Source organism: Megalobrama amblycephala, linkage group LG15, assembly GCF_018812025.1.
Source record: "Megalobrama amblycephala isolate DHTTF-2021 linkage group LG15, ASM1881202v1, whole genome shotgun sequence".
NCBI lineage: Eukaryota > Metazoa > Chordata > Actinopteri > Cypriniformes > Xenocyprididae > Megalobrama > Megalobrama amblycephala.
Genome location: NC_063058.1, coordinates 4,211,387 through 4,230,669, shown reverse-complemented (window position 1 = coordinate 4,230,669; position 19,283 = coordinate 4,211,387). Strand labels below are relative to the sequence as shown.

Here is a 19,283-nt window from a genome sequence, read left to right as displayed (position 1 = left end):
AAACTGTGGAAAGAATTGTTTTAATTATTTAAGTAAAATCATTTATTTACAATTATAAATAATACACATCAGATACACATCAAACAACTAAATAATTAAATATTAGAGTTCAGTATACAAAGATTTGAGTTCATTATTTAAATGCCTTGTATGAATCCATAAAATGCATACATTTGATTCATTAATATGATGCCCGTATTTAAATACAATACTACCCTAACTGAATATTTAAGTGGATTATGCAAATTCATCTTCCTCTTGAACCTTCATAATCAGTTCTCTATCAGTGTGCAGCTCAATAATTCATACAACAATATGGAGCGTAAAGTTTTGGGATTTACAGTACTGTTTCTGGCTTCTCAATGTATGATTCCAGTTTTTACTGCTCAGAATATAATGGTTTGTTTTATCTGAATTTACACATATTTATCATGTTTTATTTTGCAGATTGTTGGTGTCAGACACTGACTGAGTCTGAAGCTGTAGTCATCAAACCTGGAGAATCCCATAAACTGACATGTACTGCCTCTGGTTTGGACTTTGATAACTACTGGATGGCTTGGATCAGACAGAAGTCTGGGTAACACTTCATAATAACTGCACACTATGAAGCATTAGTTAAGCATTAGTTAATAGTTATTTCATCACTTATAAAGCATTAATAGACATTAGTAAGTAGTTTATAAATACAGCTATAATTGCTTTATTCTTGATTTATAAGCATATCTATAATGTGTTTAATAATTGTATTTTCATACTTTATTAATAATCAATTTATCATTTCTAAATTAAGTATTACATTATTTACAAACCAGTTATTTAGGAGTTGTCAGTAGTTCATTTAGTAAGTGTAAGTAAATGATTAATAAACTATTTAAACATTCATTTATACATCTTATTATTTAGACACATAGTAATAGTTACTTAGTGTGTTAGTAAATGTTTTATTAACACATATTCCTACTGCAATTCATGATTAATTCAGGTAGTGTTGTGGCCAGTCTGCAGTGTCCTAAGATGATTCTGTTCTCTTCTCAAAAAAGCTCTCAGAGTCAGAAGTTCCAGGTCTCCAAAAGATATTCTTTATTGCCAGGCAACAAAGTGAGATGTCAGCTTCTCATCAGGCATCACATCTGATCTAAACAGCGTTAATCAGCTCGTTTTATATGTTTCTCTTATCGTTACAGATCCAATTAGTATTCTTCTAGTTATCCTTTTCTTTTAACTCCACCCTGGCGTTTTGCCACTGTTATCTATGAATACTCCTCAGCTTTGATTTTAATGGTGGCGGATCGCCAGCCACTATATTTTTTAAAAACATGTTTTAATGGTTTCTTTGGTGCCTTCCACGGCTTGCTACTATAATTGCTATATTTTTAAAAACATGCTTTAATGGCTTCTTTGGTGCCTTCCACAGCTTGCTACTGTAATTTGCTTTGAATACACTTATATCTCATTTACGCTTGATGCTCTTAGTGCAGAAAACCCGGTACTTTCCAGTGCTTTTCATGCAAGCTATTCTCTACTGGTAATACGTTAATAATCAATAAATTTTCCCAACACATCCCCCCTTTGGGGCTCTCTTTAGCCCCACTTCTATGCCTTTATCCCAGAGCATGTCCTCATAGGTCAGCCCGTTTCCTTCTTCTTTCTTTGTGACCAAGAATAGTCACCCATCTTTTTCTACCAAGTGACTTTCCCATGGGGACACACTCCAGAGGAGAATGAGACCAAACATCTCCCCCCTTTGTTTGTCTAGAGAGGAGTAAAAGATCCCATCTCCCTACCTAAAACCTTCTTTTAGGGGGATACTTCTTCACATTTTAATTGATTCACAAGCTTTGGTTATATCAGTAGATCAATGCACTTCAGTGATTACATCATACAGTAATAGAATAATGGCAGTAGTAAAATGCACATATATGTATATATAGTCCCACGATGCCAGAGGAACTCTCAGGCGCTTCCGGTGGCCTGGAGCGCTATCTGGGCTGCTCCACCGTTGCCAGAGGTACCTGGACCTGCCTAGGGTACTATCTGGAGTTGGGACTGACAGCGGGTTTTTAAACCACCAGTAGAGTCAGCCCTTGCTGCTAAGCACTGAGGTGCTCGTCGATCCTTCCTCCAGTCACCAATAGGATTCTCAATGGATAAGTGAGTGCACATTACATTCAAAAGTGAGCTTTCATTGGTTAAATAAGAATAGTAAAAATAGTAAAAAGGCCTTCATATTCTTTTCCCTGTAATCGGGTTGCATCATCCCTCGGTCAACCAAGCGCCACTTTTTTTTTTTTTTTTTTTTTTTTCTACGCTTGGCTTTGTGCCGGATGATGGCCTGCTTCTGACCCTCATTCGTCCCCTCTCATTCTTAAAGTGATATTTAATAGTGTGCAGGTATTCTATAATAATGGAAAAACAAAAATGAAAATAAAAAAATCGGAAGGGGGTTTATGCCAAAATAACAAACAAAACATCCACTTACTAACTGCCTACTCTACCCATTGCCCCAAAAGAAAATACATGTTCTTGACTACCTCCCTCTCTATCAAAAACAGCATTAAATTCAGGGTCAAAAATAAAAAAGTGGCACCCCTTCCATTTTTCCCAGTTAAGGGTTTCTTTACGGGAATTCGTCCAGCTCATCGAGACCTGGACCTATTGGATACACTCCAGTTGTCGTGGTGCATCCAATGTCAACCCCAGATTGTTTTACAGACACATTCACCATCTGCTTGGCTGCTGCACCCGCCATCATTGATCTGAGAAAAGGTAACACACAACAAAACAACAGCACAAAAATTCCAAGAGCAACTGCTATTATTACTCCCACCTTTACCAGCCATTCTTTCCATGAGCCAAAAAGAGAGTCAAACCACTCTCCAATTTTTCTGTCTCTTCCAGCATTTTCAGTGACTTCTGTCCTCAGATTCTTTAGCTTCTTCATGGCTTTGGTAAAGGATCCATCAGGTGCTGTATTGTTTGGGATAAAGGTACAACAGTCAATTCCAAACATCACGCAAACCCCGCCTTTTTCCGCGAGTAACCAATTTAGCGCTTGCCTGTTCTGCCAGGTCATTTTACTGGTGTATTTCAATTGTTCTCCCAGAGCCATCAGAGCATCATCTGTATAATTAATAAATCTTTGCTGATTATAGTAAATGTAGTTAATCCATTCAGCATTCTTATTTGGGGTTATCCAAACAAATATAGACTCAAATCCTGATTTCACTTCATCTCTTGCCTTGAATTCATGTGGTATGCCTCTAGGCTGGCCTATTGCGTCTATTATCACATTAGGATCTGGTTTGTATGCTCTTTTGGCTCTATGTCCGGGAGTTACATGCTGGCTTGGTGTTTCATCATCTGGGTCCCAATCAATCATTGTTACCTCTTGAGCTAGTCTTACTCTAGCACATATCCCTTTCCACCCCTTTGGTAAGGTGGCTCTTAGTCGTTTGCCTCCACATATCCAAAAATGATCAGCAATTGCTTCATCTATTGCTTCAAATTGATCTATTATTGGGAAAGCTAGTGTGGCATTCTCACAAGCTTCTTTAGTTGTAATAACTGTCATGTTAATATTTACAGTAGCTGTAGCATATATTCTACTAAATGCTTTATGTACATTTGGATTTTCATACATGTCCCCATCTAAGTGCCAAATTATTCCACACTGTCCTTGAAAGTTTCCATAATCTACATCCCCTTTTGACTTGTTGAAGCATTCATATATTAAGGTTCGATCAAAAACATAGTTACTGGGAGTTTCTCTTCGCCTTAGGTCAATTCTTACATCTAATTTTCTGCATTCATCTCCCCAATATTCTTGCTCATAGTACCTGTGATAGTATTTATTTCCCAGTAATGCCAGACACTCTGCAGGGCAATAAGGAGCAACTCGCCCTGATATATTTACACAGTGATTCGAGTAAAATCTGGCACAATGAGCAAAGCTATATTCGTCAGGCACCACTGTTAACTTTTTCAAAGGAGATGGCGAGCACAACAAACAAGTCTCTCTCTTTGATTGTTTGGCAGTATATTCTGCCCACTTGTACCATTCATTGTGATAAGCAATGTCCAACAGTTTTTCTTTATGCATTTCTAAAGCCATATCATACCCTAATCCTTCATAGTCAGTGTCATTCAGGTCAGCAGCTCTTTTCCTTATAGACCTATTTACAACAGTACCTTGAGTTGAATTAGTCATTTTGAGTTGGATCACTTCCGATGATTTCCTCAAGGTCTTGAAGATTGAGGGTGGGAAAGTCTCCTGTGATGTTGAGGCCTGGGAGGTCACTGGCTGGGGATCCGCTGTCTGCAGTGGGTAGGTCAATACCTTGGAGTTCGGTGAGGAATCCATTTGGCTGAGGTTGTTCACTGGTGGAGGGTCCTGCCTCAGGAGATTGGTCACCTGACGGCTCTGGATCAGTGGCAGCTGATTCAGCAGGTACATCAGCAGCAGGGTCAATGTCAAGACCCTCCTCCCCAGTTTCACCTGCTTGTGGGGCGTCATCCTGTCCCCGCATCTCATCTCGTGTCTCAGGTTGCTCAGCTTCCCTAGAAGAAGGTTCAGCAACAACATTACTAGGTCCCTCACCTGGATCCCCTGGCCCCTCCCCTTCTTGGGCATCTTGGTCTGCATCTTCTTCTGCATCCTCTGCCTCTTCTTCTCTCCGTCTCAGCCTTGGCACCCTAGTACAATGATTTAAATGATACCAAGTCGTTCGTCCTTCTACTTGGACTGCAGTTGGGGTTGCTCTTACTACAGTATAAGGTCCTTCTCGCCTTGGCTCATTCCATCTTCTCCTAAAAACTCTCAAATAGACCTGATCTCCAGGAAGCACTGGACAGGGTGCCTCTTCTTCTTTGCTGTTGTTCAGCTGGGTTCCTGTTGCTCTGCTGTTCAGGTAAATAGATCACAATTGGTGCATTTGGTTGTTGCACACCTCCTGCAGGTGCAGGCGTGTTCTGAGGGGCTGGTATTGGCACTGATGCTGGTGCTGCTGCCATTACTGGAGCCTGTGCTGGTGTCACAACTGAAGCTTGCATAGGTGGGCTTGACATGTTCACTGTGGCCATCACTGCAGTTTGGTCTTCACCACTCTTCAGGGTAGCTTGAACTTTTTTCTTTTTGCTGGTCAGGTCTTCTAGCTGTAGTTGAGTCAGTTTTCTTTGAAGTTCTCTGTCTTGGTTCTTCAGTTTTTGTTCATTCCTCCTATATTGTTCCACTGCATGGGCCACATGGTCACAGAATTCCTTTGTTGCCTTTGAGTTCAGGCCGACTACATCTTCCAATCTTGCTTTCACTGCTGAGGGCATGGCTTCCACTATGGCAGTTCTGAAAAGCGTTGTCATCACGATGTCTCCTTCTGGATCCTTTTCCAGTTCTTCTTTCCATCTTCTTAATTGTTTCTGGATATAGGAGGTAGGGTTCTCCATTTCTCCCAGCTGTTCTCCTTTCAGTAGCTTGGGATCCATTTGTGTCGGGTAGTGTTTCCTCAGTACTCTCCATATCATGGATCGGTACTGATCAAAGGTGGTGGCATCCTTCCTTGTTCCCCCTACTGCAGACTTCAAACCTGCATCCTCAAGGATCTCATTGGTCTTGGCTCCTCCCACACTCTTTGCCAGTAAGGCCTTGATGTCTCCAATGGCCAGTATCTTTCCCATTGTTTCTGCTTCCAATAGTCGAATCCATTTTCCAGCTCCTTCATGTATGTCTGGTAGACGAGCCACAAGTCCTTCTAAGTCTTGTCCCGCCCAGGGCACGTATTGCGCCTGTTCCCCCTTAATCAGGATGGGAAGTTGCTTTTTCTTCTTTTGTAGCATAGGTGCTTGGTGTACAGAGGCCAGCAGGTCACCTGTGACTTCTGGGTCCAACATTGAGTTGTGTCCTCCTGGAGAGTATCTCCCTTGTGTTTGAAAGGGGTTTAGATCACCCCACTCTTCTGCCAAGTTTCCTATTGGGTGTGGCGTTAGGATTGGCATGGACTCTGGGGGGGATATGAGTTGCCTCTCTCCCCTGTTTCTCCACATCGGATCTCCTGGAGGTATTTTCTCAAGTCGAAGAGTTCCTGAAACCCTTCTGTATTCCTCCTGTGAGCCATTTCTTCTGTGTCTTCCTAAAGGGCTGGCTGAACGTGCTCTTATTCCTTGGCAACGTTCATCTTCCTCCATGTTCCTTCTTAGGTTTTGAGCTTTTCTCATCAAGCATCTTCGCTGTTTTTCCAGGCTTAGTCTTTCCACAGTTTCTTGCAGCCTGTTCAACTCACGATCCAATGAGTCCACACTGGCTCTTTCTTCCTGTTCTTCTCCTGTGGACTCATCAGCGTCATCTCTTCCTGCCTTGTTCAGCTCCTGTATGGCTTCTCCCATATAGAAATAGGGGTTGTCCAATAATGGATTTCTTTTTCCTCTTCCCTTTCGTTCTTCTTTCTGCCTTTTTTGTTTCACATAAGAGCAGTCCATCAGTGGTTTCCTTTGTTCTTCTTCCCTTTGTTCTTGTTGTTGTTGTTGTGTCTTTGTGCTCGCTGTTAGCCTTCTCTTCATTGGTACAGGCTTATTAGTTTTTTCTGTCCATTGTTCTCTTGATAATCTCCTTGCTCATCATCTCCTTGGTAGGCGTACTCCTCTTCTCTTTTTCTCATTTGTTGTTCTTCATCATCCTCTTCATCAGTTTCAACAACACTTAAATTTCCATCCACCTCTAATGTACCTCTTACCATAGGCATTTGCTTTTTTATTTCCTGGTAGGGAGGTGCATAGGGAGGTGGGCGCTCCACCTTTTCTTCCATTTTCTTTTTCTGTTCCTCCATTTGCTTCTTCTTGTGATCTTTTATTGCTTGCTGTATGAAGAGATCTAAAACCTCCTGCTCTTTTTGTCTCTTTTGTTCTCTTTTCTTAGTTCTGTCATGGGGTTTATGGTTCTTTATTAATGCTTTCATTTCTCTACACATTGTTACATCAAATGTTCCCTCTGCTGGCCATTTTGTTTTTAACTTTTTGGTCCTTTTTTCCCACTTTTTTGATAATTTCTTAATAATATCTCTACATATGGGATATTGTGTTATTATTCGCTCTACTGGTATGTCTGTTTCCGGTGACTTCGAAGCCATTGTGTTTTGTGACCAATCTTTTACCTCTTTAACCCCAGTTAAATCATTTTCCAATTTTATTATAATTCTTCACCGGATTAGTCAGACGAGGACCACTAAAAGTATCCGACCCCTGACCTTCACCGGACTTGTACTGGGTTGAGGACTTTAAAACAATAGTTTGATGGTTTTTCTTTTTCTTATGTATTTTAAAATTGCTCTTATTTGTACCTCAGTCAATGGCTTCGGAGTCACGTCTTCCAGATCCAGCCAACTGTAATTGTTGCGTTTCCAAATAATGTCTTCCCCCAAGCAGATCAATTCAAAACTCCAGAGCTCGTTCTCCTCAACTCTCCGCCCAATTGTTGTTATTCCTCCTGCCCAATATGAATAAGTGAGACATGAGGTTAAATTTGCATTAAATCCTCCTACTACTGTTATTGAAATTTGTAATTGTGTTTTGGGAAAGGTAATAAAATCCAATGGCTCAAACACTTCAATCAAACTTTCTCTCTCTCTAGTATTCAAAATCCTCCTCCCCTTCTTCCCCCTCTTTCGCTTCTGCTTCTCTGGTTGAGGGTCTGTCATCCTCCACAGTCACTGGCTGCTCCTCCACTTCCCTCTTGCCCCTCCTTATCTCCACCCACAAGTGATGTATGTGTTCTGGGTTGTTCCTCAGCACCACTGACACTGCCAGTTTGCCCAGCGTCCAATTAGTGGTTGTGACACTTTTAATACCTTTTTTTCCTAATTTAAAAATCCTGTCACTTTCCCACTGTACTGGCCTTGTGCATGAATTTACAATGATGTAAATATTTTGCAATATAGTTGCTCCTCCTAAATCCTGAGGCCAACGATACCCAACATTTCTTTTCAGGTAGGGAATGAGAATTGGGTCTAATTCTATTTCTGCTGTTGTCAGCAATGCTTCTAGAAGTGTTGTTCTAGGATGGCAAAATTTTGATAAATATGGCCTTAGCTTTTCAAGTGTTATTTGTTTTTTAATTTCTTCACTCCAATCCACTATAGGCCATTCTTTTTTCAATCAATTTTGCATTGGTGACTTTTACTAAATCTTTCAGCAACTGTTCTTTTTTCTGTTCAGTAAGCTCCCTTCTCTGCCCGTCAATGTCTATATATTCAGTTTCAAGCCAAAAATGATTTTGTATCCCTTGGGACTCTTTTAATGCTTGTCTAAATTTGGTTTCTTCTCTATGCAGTCTCATACACTCCCTCATTCTATCTTTCTCATATTCTGAAACAAATAACTCAAACATGGATCCTGGCCAACTGTTGCTTCTTTAGAAAGGAATCTCTCTGTTTCTGCTCCACTACACACTCACACACACATGCACCTCTCTCCCCTCCTCAAGCTCACTGACACTTCAATGCGCACTCACACACCCGGGATTTCACTCACACTTCATATACAATATATTTACAATACATTAACTTTCTTCTGATTTTTGTGACATTGGGAAAACAATTCAGTCTTATTTATTTATTTTATTTATCAATGGCTGTGTTTCTTTATTTGGATCACAGCGTCTGCAATCTGGAAAATGTCCAAATAATCTGCAACACAAAGTCTTTGGAGTATTTTTTGTTCTCACATAAATTTTCTCACATTTTACATTGATGTTTTAATTCTGTGAACATTTTGTCTTAGTTCCAGATGCACATGGTCAATCACTGACCTCTTCTGGCTCTGAAGTAAAGAAACCAGGAGAATCAGTCACATTATCTTGTGTGGTTTCTGGACTCTCCCTTAGCTGGCTGCACTGGATCCGTCAGAAACCAGGGAGAGGACTGGAGTGGATCGGCCGAATTGACAGTGGCACTGGCACTATTTTTGTTCAGTCTCTACAAGGCCAGTTCTCCATCACAAAAGACACCAGCAAAAACATGGTGTACTTGGAAATAAAAAGCCTGAAGACTGAAGACACAGCTGTTTATTACTGTGCAAGAGAGTCACAGTTACACAAAAAACTGCAGAGCCAATCAAAAACAGAAGTGCAGACAGACATGACTAGAACATTTACATCCCTGGGAATTAAAGAGTTGCTCTCTTTGTAGATTATCTTCAGCTTCATTGGCCACTTTCCTATATTTTGTAAGTTTTCTTACAATAGGAAACATGTTCTTAAAAATATGCAAACTAGAAGAACATCCAAAATATAATGCATAATCTGATGAGTTAATGAAGGAGCATGTTGATGAAGTATATTTCAAGTAATGCAAGTATAAAAATGAAACAGGACTTTACAGTCCCAAAATATTATTAGAACATTCCAGTGATCTATGTGCAGTAGTACAGTGGGTTCGTCTTTCTCTTTATATTTGAGCCGGTGGCATGTAATCATTTTCTTATCACAGTCCACAAAAATACCTCCACTTCTCCCATTCTGCACAAATTTAAGACCTCAAGAGATAATAGCAAGAATCAGCTGTATCTTCAGATGTGCAGTCTGAAAATCGAAGACACTACAGTCAAAAAAAAAAAAAAAAAAAAAAGAGCTATAAAAATGAATAAAGTCACTAAAGAAAAATGCCATTAATCATGCTGGGAAATCATAAACACTAAAAAAAATCAACATTATTTAATATAATATTGTTTGCTAAAGACAACTCAGTTAAATTGTTAATATCTAATATAAAGATATTTCATATGTGTGATTTAAAAAAAAATACTCTTAGTTCAAGCTCAAGCATGAACACATAAGCACGCTGCAAAGTGGTTGTTATCTGTTGTCATCTGTATTTCAACTTTGTTTCTTGTAATATAACAACAAATTATGATTACATTTTTTATGTTGTATTTTTTATCACCCTCAGTGCTGTTATGCTGTATTTCGCTCTGTCCACGTATGGCTCTGACTACTCTAAACCCTCAAAAAAATCTCTTAATATGCAAACTATTCTGTAGGGCGGATCGACCTCACTCCCAGAGGATTGTTTTATAAACGGTCCAATGACTAACCATCTCAATCATCTCAAAAATATTGCAAGAATTAGATGCTTTGTCTCCAGTCAAGACTTAGAGAAACTTGTTCATGCTTTCATCACCAGCAGGGTGGATTATTGTAATAGACTCCTGACTGGCCTTCCCAAAAAGACCATAAGACAGCTGCAGCTCGTACAGAACGCTGCTTCCAGGATTCTGAGCAGAACCAGAAAATATGAACATATCACACCAGTCCTCAGGTCCTTGCACTGGCTTCCAGTTGCATTTAGAATTAAGAACTGAGTGTACAACACTGGATAAGGTCAGATCCAATGACACCGTGAACCTGACTCTGTCTCTTCCACATCAGATAGAGGAACCTTGAACTTAGTGATTCAGGCAGTTAGGGTTCATATATTTGTCTCCTGTTCATTCCATTTTTATGTATTTGTTTCCTTTTCATGTAAATCACTATGAATTACCATTGTGTATGAAATGTGCTATTTAAATTAACTTGCCTTGCCTCGCCTTGCCTTACAGTTGTAAATGTTAATGCTGTTCATTTTTCAGTCTGTTGCTGTCACTGACTGAGTCTGAGTCAGTAGGCTATACAAGTGTCTTGTTCATCATATTTATTTTCTTATAAAAGCAACAGAATTAGGAGTCTGAGCCACTATTTGTGCTACGAAATGTGAGAACAATGACCCAATGGTGGAAAAGGGCTGATCTGTGTTTGCCTGTATGCATTCAACTACAGCACACTGAAGCTCTGCAACTTTGCTACAACTTTCACATGAATGTAACACAACGTCACATCTGTTTTTAATGGAACTCAGATGAGGTTGTACTCATGCCTTCTTTGAAAAATAATCGCATTTATTCATGTCACAGAAGGACAATATTATATCCGTATTAAGATGTGGAACTATTGTCCATGAAATGAACCTCAATGACCTCAAGATCTAGTTTTGCTAATTCAGGATTTCAATGCAAATGATCTGATGTTCGTTCCATATTTAAACAACTACACTGTTGAGTGGAGGACTCATCACCAGTTCAGCCTTGACATAAATCATGTTCACTTCATATCTCTTGCTGTTGCTGGCCGCTGTGTCTTGTAAGTATATTAGGACAAAATAAACTATTTTCTTAGTGTAAATAAATACATTATCCTGATTATTTGTACATTTCATGTTTATCCACAGGTGTTGACTCTCAGGTTGTGCTCACACAGTCTGAACAGTCAGTAGTTGTGACTCTAGGTGGTTCCCACAAACTGACCTGTGCCTGCAGTGGATTCACTCTTAGTAGCACTGAAATGCATTGGATCCGTCAGGCACCTGGAAAAGGACTTGAATGGATTATTTATTATCATTCAGATTCTTATAAGAGCTCAGCTCAGTCAGTGCAGGGCAGGTTCACAGCATCTAAGGACAGCTCTAATTTCTATCTGCACATGAATCAGCTGAAGACTGAAGACACTGCGGTGTATTACTGTGCAAGAGAGACACTGTGGAAACACTAATACAGACAGCTGTTCAAAAACTCATCATGAGGTGGACATGGTTGAGCTGATAAAGGGGAAGATATGAAGTGGAATAAGTGATAAAATCTAAAATGTTTTGAATGTACATACATTTACATACAATAAAAAACCCATAAAAAACACGCTGCTATTAAAATGATTCTTTATTCCGAATCATACTGACTCGTCTGTTTCCCACAGTATGTCTCAGTATGAAGTAGATCTGTTCAGTCTAGGCTACATTCTCTTATATTAACAATGGACTGGATTATTTTTATTTTTTTTCTAATAATCCTTCTACCACAAAACTTTATTAACTGTACTAATACATGGGTATTGTCAAGGTGGAGCTTATTTTATTTTTTCTTAGTTTTTTATTTATTCATTTATTTAAAAAAAAAAAAGCTTGTTGAGATATGTTTTTTTTTTTTTTTAATAATTCAAATATTAAACTGATAACACTTTAGAATACTGATCTTTCATTAATGAATAACTACACAGGAACAAATGAGTAACGCATTATTAACACTCTAGTAACTAGTATTAACTAACAAAACTGATTAATGAATTAGTAAGTAATAGTGATCAGCTGAAGGAGGTAGTTCACTATCATCATTAACTATTGTTTTTTTCATAACTCCCAGAGAACTACCAAGAACTACTATATATGGGTAATTAAAATGAATAATGCATAATGTATAGTTAATTCTGAACTGAAGATCATGGTAACACACTAGTAACTACTGAAGTCATTGTAAACTTTTGAGGCTTTTGTACATTTTTGTACATTTTTGTACAGTTATTCCTTCTGATGTATTTGGTAAAACTTAATTACTAGTGGATTACCATGATCTTCACTTTAGAATACTGATCCAAATAAGTAGAAGTTCCTTTAGAAGGATGTAGTAACTCTTGAGTTATTACTATCCAATACTTTACCTCAAAAGTTTACAATGACTTCAGTAGTTACTAGAGAGGTATCATGTTTCTCACTTTAGAATGATCCAAAGCAATTCCTTCTGAAGGATTTGGTAATACTGCAGTCATTACTTGTGCGTTACCATGATCTTCACTTCAGAATTAATTATACATTATGCATCATTCACATTAATTATGAACCCATATATAGTAGTTCATAGTAGTTCTCTGAGAGGTTTAAAAAACAGTAGTTACTGATTAGCTAATAGTGAAATACCACATTCAACTGAGCACTATTACTTACTAATTCATTAATCAGAGTTAGTTAATAGTAGTTACTAGAGTGTTAATAATGCATTACTCGTTTGTTCCTGTGTAGTTATTCATTAATGAATGATCAGTATTCTAAGGTGTTATAATGTGGAACCACAACCAGTTCTTGAAACTAAAAGACACCAACTAACTCCTTGTGCCCAAAAACAAAAACAACTGATCTTTCCACTGTAGTTTGTTACCACTAAACCCATGCCAGACTTGGTGATCTGGTTGCATTTCAGAAACAATGACACAATACCAAATAATACACCATAAATAAATTACAAAACAAAGTCCTACTGTACTACTGCTGTAATAAAGTTCAGATTACTGCATTAAAGTGTCATGAAACCCCAGAACACATTTTTTGAGCTGTGAACAGATGTGAATAGGCTGCACATCACTGAAAACACAAAAGGTACTCATTCATTGAAATTAGTTATTTTTGCATTTTTCAGAGCAATTTATGTCTTCCGGTTTGAAAAGCAAAGTGGGAGCAACGTCACAAAATCTGACGTCATCGTGTACTACCGGCAAGATCCGGAGTGCTGATTGGCTCCAAGTATGGTCTGGTCGAACGTGCTGACATCAACAGTTTCTGCATTTATTCATGACTTAAAGATCATTCAATCCAATCACTGCGCTGTAGTATGTATAAGATTATAATTGCGGTCTTATGCATGAGGAAGTATCACTACTCCCGCCTCAGTCTCTTGTCATTCAGAGACATATCGTTGGTGCTCGTTTCCTCAGTGCTACAACACAATGTGTTTTCCTGCGACGCAACCAGAGCAGAAGTTTAGGTGCATGTAGATTGTTTTGCTGTAATCTACCAGCACAAATGGAAAATATGTTTTCATGAGATCGCATTACAGCAGAGCATTCAAAAAAGTGCTGAACGTTCACCTCTGCCGTATGTAGGCCTATGTTTCCCCCAGCACAGCAAGCACATGAGTGTTGTTGTATTTTGCCCTCGATGCGGTCAGAACTGGAGTTTGAATATGAGCACATCAAAAATACAATTGTTATGATATAGCCTACACACGGAGCACGCATATGATCGGTTTCAGATCGGAGCTTCGCATTGTGTTTAACAACATTAGCCACGTGGATCCTAGCTCATATACAGAATAAAGTATCCGTGTTTAAAGTTTTTATAGACATATTTCACATTCTCCTGCACCAGTCATGAACCAGCACGGTGTATGCACACATTTCATCAAGTCTTCTTCAAATGAATTATATGTGCACACTGGACACTGATACAGTGGTGTATGTTTACGTGATGACACAATTGTTCTGATAGACAAAAGACTGATTTAGATCGAAAATTCAAAGAAAAATGGACTGTGTCTTTATTCTTTCTGTATTAAACTAAGCGTTGTTTATCATAAGACTGCTCGTAAACGTAATCAAAGTAGCCTATTATTAGCCCTTTTAAATATTCTTTCGCATTTCTCCCTTGTGCTTGGGAGTTTGTTGTTATTTTCTCCGTGCTCATATATTAATATTCATTATTCTGTATAATGAATGTGCTCTATGTCTGTGCTTCATTGGTTGTTCTCTCCCCTCTTCCCCCTCTCTGCACTCCCACTTTTCCAGAGCATTACACGGCCATTTTAACAGAGTTTTTGAGCTTTGAGGTATGAACGACCAGGGTAAAACAGGGGGGTTTCATGACCTTTTAAACTACAGTGTAAGTCTACAAACCTCTAAATATGCAAATGATCTTGTGGGAAGAGTCAGCGTCTCCCAGACTCCTGAAAGATTGAGTTATAAGCTGAAATTTCAGTCAGTGCATGTGTCCAGTGACTAAAACAGCTGTAGTGTAACCTATAACTGTTTTACTGCCTTTTAGTTTGAGTTTTGTTGTTGTAATGGAGATGCTGCTGTATGGACTCTTGGGGCCATATTCACAAAACATTTTATCTTAGCACTAAGAGTTCTCCTAAATAGCAGTTCTTAGCTAAGAGTTTTGGACCCACTTTATATTAAGTGGCCTTAACTACTATGTACTTACATTTAAATTAATCATTTGTATACAATGCTTATTGTGTACATACATGTTTTTACATTGTACTTATATTTTAAAAATACCTGCATGTAATTACATCTGTAATTAATTTCTGTAATTACATTTATAATTACACTGTTGACCCATCCCTTACACCTTACCCCCACCCTTAAACCTAACCATACCACCAAAGCTTCCCCTAACCTTACCCGTATCCCACCTCAATAGCAGCAAAAGTGTTTTGCAATTCAATATGAACCCAATAAGTACATTGTACTTATTTTGTGATGTAAGTACATAGTAGTTAAAGGCCACTTAATATAAAGTGGGACCAGAGTTTTCTCTTAAAACTAAGAGTAAGGGCAGAGTTGACCTCGTTGCTATGGAGTATACACACAGTGATTGGCTGATGGGGGAGAAGTCAGCGATTTAATCATAGAAATATTGTAGAATGAGGTGTCCATATTAAAATAAAAGTTTTAAAATACAAACGTTGCCCTATTCATATAAATATTTTTTAATAAAAATGTTGTCATTGTAAGGAACCCCCCATCGGCCCAAAAACGGAATCCGACGGCCTGGGCGAATGTTAACGCGTGTATGTCTTTTCAGTGCCTCTGTGAAGTTCACTTAATTTCACTCGTTTAATCTGACTCCAATTTCAAATGATTATTAGTCTTAGGTTGTGTTTCCAATTAGAAATCATTAGTTATGCATTAATTTAGATTTTTGATGATTCTGGGTATCCCATATTTCAATTATTCCTTCATCAGGGACCCGATGCTGCACACAGAAACTCGCCCTGGGATTTTGCGGTAAACTCATGGACATAAACTCGCCAGTCTGATCTTCGTCAGAGGGTGTAATAAGTTGGCTAATACCTTTCATTTAGCCACTTCCATACAACTTGCTAAATCAGGGGTAAAACAGAAATCAAAAGGTCTTCAGATGAAGTGCCTATTATTGCTCCTTCATTCATGGGCCTTCAGTTTGTTCTACCTTGGACACAGATTTACGATAGCATTAGCCTCCCATAATTTACTGGTAATAATGATATCAGGAGAATCCAGAGTAAATCAAATATAACAATTTATTTGTCAGGTAAAAGTGTATCGTGCCAATTACACAACATTTAAAGCCATTTAAAGCCAATTCAGAAATAATAAATGTGAAATGTGAATAGATGTGAAGGCAAGGCGTTGTCCTATGCTATTCTCTCCAGATAAGTTTTATTGCTTTATTGCAGGATGCTTGATCTCAGTTTTTGTCTGAGCAGGAAAATCAAGTCTTACATTATGTTCAAATAAAGGTTTTAAAATGTAGTCTTTATACAGTTAATTGTGGATCACCTTTTGGAAGTCTGCCTCTCAAGAGAATGCAAAATGCAAGCAACAAATTATGTTTTATGAACAATGTTTGGGAGGAACACATTCAAATGGTCTTTCTAATCAGCTCGAGAGGAGGAATATATACATAGACGAGAGCCGACTAGCCTATTACTTCAACAGTTTTCTGCATCCCTCCGCCACCCCGCTCCTCACTCTCAGCTATTCCCTCAATGGTGTTCAGTGTCTTTGGGTGGATTAGGACTGTTTGTGATTTGGTCTTAGTGATTTGGGAGTCCTTTTGACTATTCCTAACGTTTCACAGATTTAGGAGCTAGTTTTAGGTGCTAAAATGCTTAGTGAAATACTCTCTGTGAAATACTGTAGGACTCCTAAAATTAGGACTGACACGTCCATTATTTTTTAAGAGTTTCTCCTAAATCGGCAAGTTAGGAGCTTTTAGCCTTAAGATGTTTCGTGAATGCAGCCCCTGATGATTAGTGCATGTGAGAAAATCTGATTTGTAGTGGATTATTATTATTATTTCATTTTTCTAATTCATCTAACATTAATTTTCTCTGTTTTTCAGCTGTTAGTGGTCAGTCTTTGACCTCCTCAGATTCTGTGGTGAAAAGACCAGGAGAATCAGTAACTCTGTCCTGCAGTGTGTCTGGATTCTCAATGAGCAGTTACTGGATGCACTGGATCCGTCAGAAACCAGGGAGAGGACTGGAGTGGATTGGGCGTATACATGGCTCAAGTGTATATATTGCTCAGTCTCTACAGGGACAGTTCTCCATCACAAAAGACACCAGCAAAAACATGCTGTATTTAGAGGTGAAAAGCCTGAAGACTGAAGACACAGCTGTTTATTACTGTGCAAGAGAGTCACAGTTACACAACAGACTGCAGGGCTGAACAAAAACTATTTGTGTGATCTCTGACGGCCCAAGAGCATTTTTCAGTACACTTCCCTGAAAGTCAACAAGCTACATTATAAATAGTGATTTAAATCTTTAAAGGTCCCGTTTTCCGTGTTTTTTTGAAGCTTTGATTGTGTTTATAGTGTGCAATATAATGTGTTCATGTTTCGCGTGTAAAAAAACACAGTATTTTTCACATAATTTACTTATCTGTATACCGCTGTTTCCACTGTCATAAAAACAGGCTGATGACTTCCTTGTTCTATGAAGTCCCTCCTTCAGAAATACATAACGAGTTCTGATTGTGCCAGCGGTTCCTGTGTTGTGATTCGACAGCTCTGAGCGCTCCTTGCCCGGAAAGGTCACGCCTCTTACCATAACGTGGAGATGCACGCGCTCAGTGTTATTGTAAACATGTCTTTAATTTTACCCTATCAATTTAAGCCGGAATCAGACCCGGTGATTGGACTGCGGGATGAAAATAACAGCGTTTCGACGACATGGCGACAAACACACTCTACAAACGCAACTCTTGTGTATTCCTGTGGGCGGAGGTTAGTCAAAAAACTGTTTTAGTGACGTCATTAAAGAAGGAAGTAGAGGGATGTAGTCCAAACTGGCCGTTCGATGTAGGCGACTTCTGTTAAATAAAATATCTCGCTTGGCATTGAACTTTGAGCTTTAAAATTTTACAGATTTTATTTATACTCTAACAACAACATTACACACTAACTAAAGTTTGAAACATGGGATCACGAAGAACGGGACCTTTAACACACTTCTTCATGGAGTTCTTTCTAAATGAACGTAAAGCATTATAGGCATACCACAATACTGATCTAATGCAGAAAAAAAGTGATCTTTACGTCTTGTTAACTTTACAATGTATGTTTGTATGTCTCTGTGTTTTAGATGACATATGGATGTAATCTTTTTTTATCAAAACAATGCAAGAATATATAATTTTATCATGTTTGCTCTCACAGAATGTAAGAAGAGCTTTTGAAAACCTGTTGACAATCAGACTTATTCATGTGTACTGTTGTAAATGTTAATGTTGAACTGTTCATTTTTCAGTCTGTTGGTGTCAGACACTGACTGAGTCTGAGTCAGCGGTCATTAAACCTGGAGGATCTCACAGACTTACCTGTACAGCCTCTGGATTTAGCAGTGACCAGAACTTGGCTTGGATCAGACAGGCAGCAGGAGGAGGTCTGGAGTGGCTGGCATACATCTCATCTGGCAGTAGTTATATATACTACTCTCAGTCTGTTCAGGGACGGTTCACCAACTCCAGAGACAACAGCAAGAAACAGATGTATCTGCAGATGAATAAAATGAAGAATGAACTACAGTACAGCACAAAATCTGAAAACAACCATATAAACAGCTCTCTATTAAACGTTATTATTCTATGTGTGGTTGCATCAAGGAGAGTTGAGGCAGGATCTAGATGCAGCAGTAAACTTTAATAATAAATCAAAACAACAAACACTCAGGATAACAGGAGAATATAAAATGCAGGAGAGAAACACACTAACCAAAGACACATTAATAGACATAAGAATGGACACAATAGGTTGCTAGAGTAAATACAGGCACACACTAGGAAACTAGGGCTGTGTCCGAAATAACCCCCTATACCCTTAAATAGGGGACTATTTAAGGGGACATCCATTTGTATGGTGTTCGAAACCATAGTAGAACTCAATCAATCCCATAATGCACCGCAATAATGAGTGTTCAACCAATGTACACTCAACGGCTAGAGAACACCCTAACTGCACTATGAGGGTCGTGCTAAATGAATTACTGCATCTCGCCAAAAGATGGCGCACCGCAGCGGAATCATTCATACATCCATTTTCCAAACCGCTTCTCCAATGTAGCTGCAGCGTATAATATGTCTGGTCTCATTGTTTATACGTAGGTATTAATATGTAACTTTCAAAGACACAAAACGCACATTTTTTGTGCGTTTAGAGAGGTGCTGAAACTGCATTTAATAAATGCAACTAAAACATGTATTGATGACAATTGAATACAACAGATTTAAAACATTAATGTCACGATTTTAATATTAATACATGGGAATTCACATTTACACTTGGATATGTAAATGATTTACATTTTATTGCTGTTAATACGCAAGTATTTTTACGTTTTACGTTTACGACTTTTGTAAATTTAATTTGATGTGGACACCAAAATGGTGTCGTCTT

The 19,283-nt window shown here is 38.5% G+C and overlaps 2 gene segments (V, D, J or C); both read left to right on the top strand.

Annotated features, from left to right (window-relative positions):
• Window positions 1-300: 300 nt before the first annotated feature.
• Window positions 301-18,533, top strand: LOC125247991. The segment is given in 4 exon segments: window positions 301-364; window positions 448-574; window positions 18,257-18,415; window positions 18,494-18,533. Coding segments are annotated over 4 exon segments (375 nt in total).
• On the top strand, window positions 11,074-11,611 carry LOC125246639. The segment is given in 2 exon segments: window positions 11,074-11,158; window positions 11,247-11,611. Coding segments are annotated over 2 exon segments (363 nt in total).
• Window positions 18,534-19,283: the final 750 nt, after the last annotated feature.